Source organism: Limulus polyphemus, unplaced genomic scaffold (genome assembly GCF_000517525.1).
Source record: "Limulus polyphemus unplaced genomic scaffold, Limulus_polyphemus-2.1.2 Scaffold499, whole genome shotgun sequence".
NCBI lineage: Eukaryota > Metazoa > Arthropoda > Merostomata > Xiphosura > Limulidae > Limulus > Limulus polyphemus.
In genome coordinates, this window is record NW_013666109.1 from 354120 (window position 1) to 357980 (window position 3861).

The 3861-nt window shown below is 37.2% G+C and overlaps 1 protein-coding gene across 3 annotated transcripts in view; it reads right to left on the reverse strand.

Moving 5' to 3' along the window:
- The window catches only part of LOC106458671 (semaphorin-2A-like), a 224757-nt gene that overhangs the window by 12236 nt on the left and 208660 nt on the right, over positions 1-3861 (reverse strand). For all 3 annotated transcript variants that reach the window (XM_022384933.1, XM_022384934.1, XM_013918201.2), the window contains 2 exons: positions 1781-1905; positions 548-699 (listed from right to left, as the gene is read on the reverse strand). In XM_022384933.1, the coding sequence (XP_022240641.1) occupies positions 548-699; positions 1781-1905 (277 nt within the window). The remainder of the gene's footprint in view (positions 1-547; positions 700-1780; positions 1906-3861) is intronic.

Sequence of the window (3861 nt, forward strand, 5' to 3'; positions counted from 1 at the left end):
CTCACTGCAGATCAATTACTCACTACCTACACACATTGATTTGTCACGTTGTGAGCGTCTCATTTATATACCAGACAAACATATATCTAGTAAATGCTAGGGCATTCACGAAGGAACAAGATACTTCTAGAAAGCAGGTGGCGTGACAATAGTCACGTGATCTCGCTGACGCAACAATATAAATCTCAAATTAAAGGTAGTAAGATACGCATATAATATACCATTTACACAATATAAAAACTATTTTTAATGGGAGGTGGTCTGCAAATATAATAAGAAGTTGAAGGGGTCTGCTGGTTGGCAAAGTTTGGGAACCCCTGCATTAAAGTATCAAGTCTCTACAAAAAAATGTCAATATTTCTTTTGATTTGTTTGTTCATTATTAAATTTGTTTTGAACAAAACTTATCTTACAGTGGTAATCTTTCCATAAAATATGATAAAAAAGATAACCCAAAAAATATGTAATGACATAAGAATACTTCAAAATTGAAAAATTTACCATACCCTTTGGACAAATAAATAATATAGCTCAATAACATACTGACCCTCTCACGTACGGACGACATTCACCACGTTCTTTGTCCCAGCCACAGTATGGGTCTTGTGTACACTGTAAACAGTTACCATAGTGACCCTTGCACATTACCAAAGCAAACTGACGAATAAAGCTGTCTGATGCTACATAAAGGGAGTTGTGCTAGAAGAGATACATATACTCATATTTATCAACAAGGAATTCAAACAGTAGTTCCAAGTGAGCCTGATATTAGTCCTTCTAAGACTTATTAGCCTTGAAAATCATATTACTCAGTATCACACTAAAATTTATTCAAAACATTTTTTAAGTTTCAAAAACCTTAATTAGTATAGATATAATTTTGTTAAATATCAATATGGTAGATATTATAACAATTAATTTATCAGGATATGCAGTGAAAATCACCACTCACTGCAATTAGTTACAATATTTATCTGCGACAGCAAAGAATAAATTGAAATGCTTGCATATATACATATATGCAACATCTATACCACCACGGTATGCTAGAAAGCCTAAAACAGTCTTACACTATGAAAGGGTACAATAGTTGTTACAATATACACCCAGTTGTCTCTCTCATTTAAATACATATTACATTTTCTGGGAGCTGATACAGCTCAAAACTGCAGTTTTAGCCTTGGTATAGGAATTATCTAAAGTAATCCAGGGCAGTTTACATGCTGACTTCACATTTAGTAGAATACTAAGTATCAATTTATAGCATAGAAAAAGTGATTTATTAATTTGTGAAAGACGGGTTTTTCATCCATAGGCTTGGTTGAGGTCTAGCAGTATAAGTTTATAACTCTTTAGAAGATAAGTTTATCATCTCTAGGCTTGGTTGAGGTCCAGCAGTACTTGTTTATTACACTGTAGAAGACAGGTTTATCATTTCTAGGTTTGGTTGAGGTCCAGCAGTACTTGTTTATTACTCTGTAGAAGACAGGTTTATCATTTCTAGGTTTGGTTGAGGTTTATCAGTACAAGTTTAGTACTATTTAGAGGTCAAGTTTATCATCTCTAGGCTTGGTTGAGGTTTACCAGTGCAGGTTTATAACTCTTTAGAAGAGACGTTTATCATCTCTAGGCTTCAAGTTTATCAATACTTGTTTATTACTCTGTAGAAGACAGGATTATCATTTCTAAGTTTGGTTGAGGTTTATCAGTACAATAAATAACTTGTCCAGACTAGTTTACAAATGAATTTTAAAACTGAAGTAGCTAGTCACATACTCACCTTGCTAGATATCTCCATAGCTTGTACAGATTCTGGAGATGTGGCTTCAAAAATATCCACCAAATTAAAATGTGCCTTTTTAGTTCTATCATACCACTCCACAAGTTTATAGATAAGACCTTTTGCTGCACAATAAACAAGTGAACAATATTAATGACATTGAAAATTTTAATATAGTAATTACTAACATATAACAAAGAAACAGCATCAATGGTTGTTGACAAAATCATGCTTGTGACTTAGTGTGCATGAAAAATATAAAATCAGGGTATGCATAATAGCAGTCTAATTATAACAATGCTCAGTTTCAAATGTGATGTTTCAATATTGTTATGACAGCAGAAGTCACGTGATGCTGGGAGCATGCGCACTAGAGTTTCTCGAAGGATCATGAATTTGTCCATCAACTTTAGTCAATGCCCTCTTTTTTTTAATATATAAGCCTGGCAAAGAAAGCCAGAGGCATAGATAGATAATTGAGTCAAGCAAACAGTAGGCACCATAAGTAAAGCGTGTGAAACACCGTGATTTATAGCGTGTGTTATAAAAGTTGTTAAGAATGGACTTGTATCACTGAAAGTTCTTGGAAAGAATTTCTACGGGAAATTAACAAACAAGCAGACACTCAACAAATTGGTGTCAGAGAGTGAGACGATAAAAAAAAAAAGATGGAAACCAGAAGTGGTAAATCAAACTATGACTTAGCAGATTTGATGGCAGCAATACAAGAACAGCAAAAGAAACGAGAAGAACGAGAAAATAAACAAGAAGAGAGATTACAACAGTTGTTGGAGAAGAAAGAAAATAAACAAGAAGAAAGTCTCCAACAGTTGAGAGAAAGCCAGCATACACGAATGAAAAAGATTAGTAAATTTCAAAGTGAATTAAATACATTAAATGACGATTTACTGCCATTTACACAGAGAGGATATATTAGCCATGGGCCTAATCAGCCCCAGACAACAGGAAGCTCCTTCCAGACCCAGCAGCTAAACCCTAATGCAGACATCTTCAGTCCTGCCAGAAGTCACATTCCAGACATGAGTCTCAGCAATAGGGGTGATTTAGTACAAAGAAAGTCACAGGAATTAGATGCAAAGGCACCATGGGAAGCATATAGAGCACAATTTGAGCTACTGGCAGAAATCAATGGATGGACAGAGGAGTAGAATGCAGTGTACTTGGCAACGAGCCTGAAGTGACAATCACTGGAAATACTTGGACAGTTGTCAGCAGACAACAGGCACAACTATAGAGCACTGGTAGTGGCTCTAGAACTCAGATATGGAACTCAAAATCAGTCCAAAGTCTACAGGGCTAGGTTTAGGCAAGAGTCCGTGCTAAAAGGGAGAGCCTGCAAGAGCTGGCACAGGATTTGGAATGTATGGCACACAAGGCCAACCCAACTGCACCACCCGATGTCCTCAAGCTGTTGCAGAAGGATCAGCTTATAGATGCATTGGACAGTCCACAACTGAAGATACAAGTAAAGCAAGCACAACCCTCTATGTTAAGTCCAGCACAAAGGTACCAAGGTTGGTACAGTCACCAGGATTCAAGGCCTGAAAAGGACAGCTTTTTGAGAATTTTGAGGGACTTTGTTGGTACTGTTACAAACCTGGGTACAAAAGAGCTCAATGCCAGCAACTTCAACACAGGAAAGATGCCACGACAGGAAAGGCTGCTACCCAGAAAGGTTGTTGGAACTGTGGAGAGCAAGGACATATGAGGAGCCAGTGTAAGAAGAATACTACAAATAAGTCAGCTTCGGGAAACCAGTAGTGGTTAGTGTTCAGGGATGCCCACCAACACCAATTGTGAAAGTCCCAACAGCTAAGTGTAAAATGGTAAGCACACATAGTGTTTACGTGACAGGAAAGCTGGATGGCCAAAAGTGCAACTTTGTCATAAATTCTACATCTCAGCAAACCCTTGTGAATATCAAGGTGCTAGATCACAAAGGAGTACCAGAAGCCATACAGAAGCTCTGTGGTGTAACAGGAAATTATGCAAGTTTGTGGGGGTTCATGGGTATGAAGGACAGCCACAAAGTATACTTGGTTGACATTGAAGACCAGTGC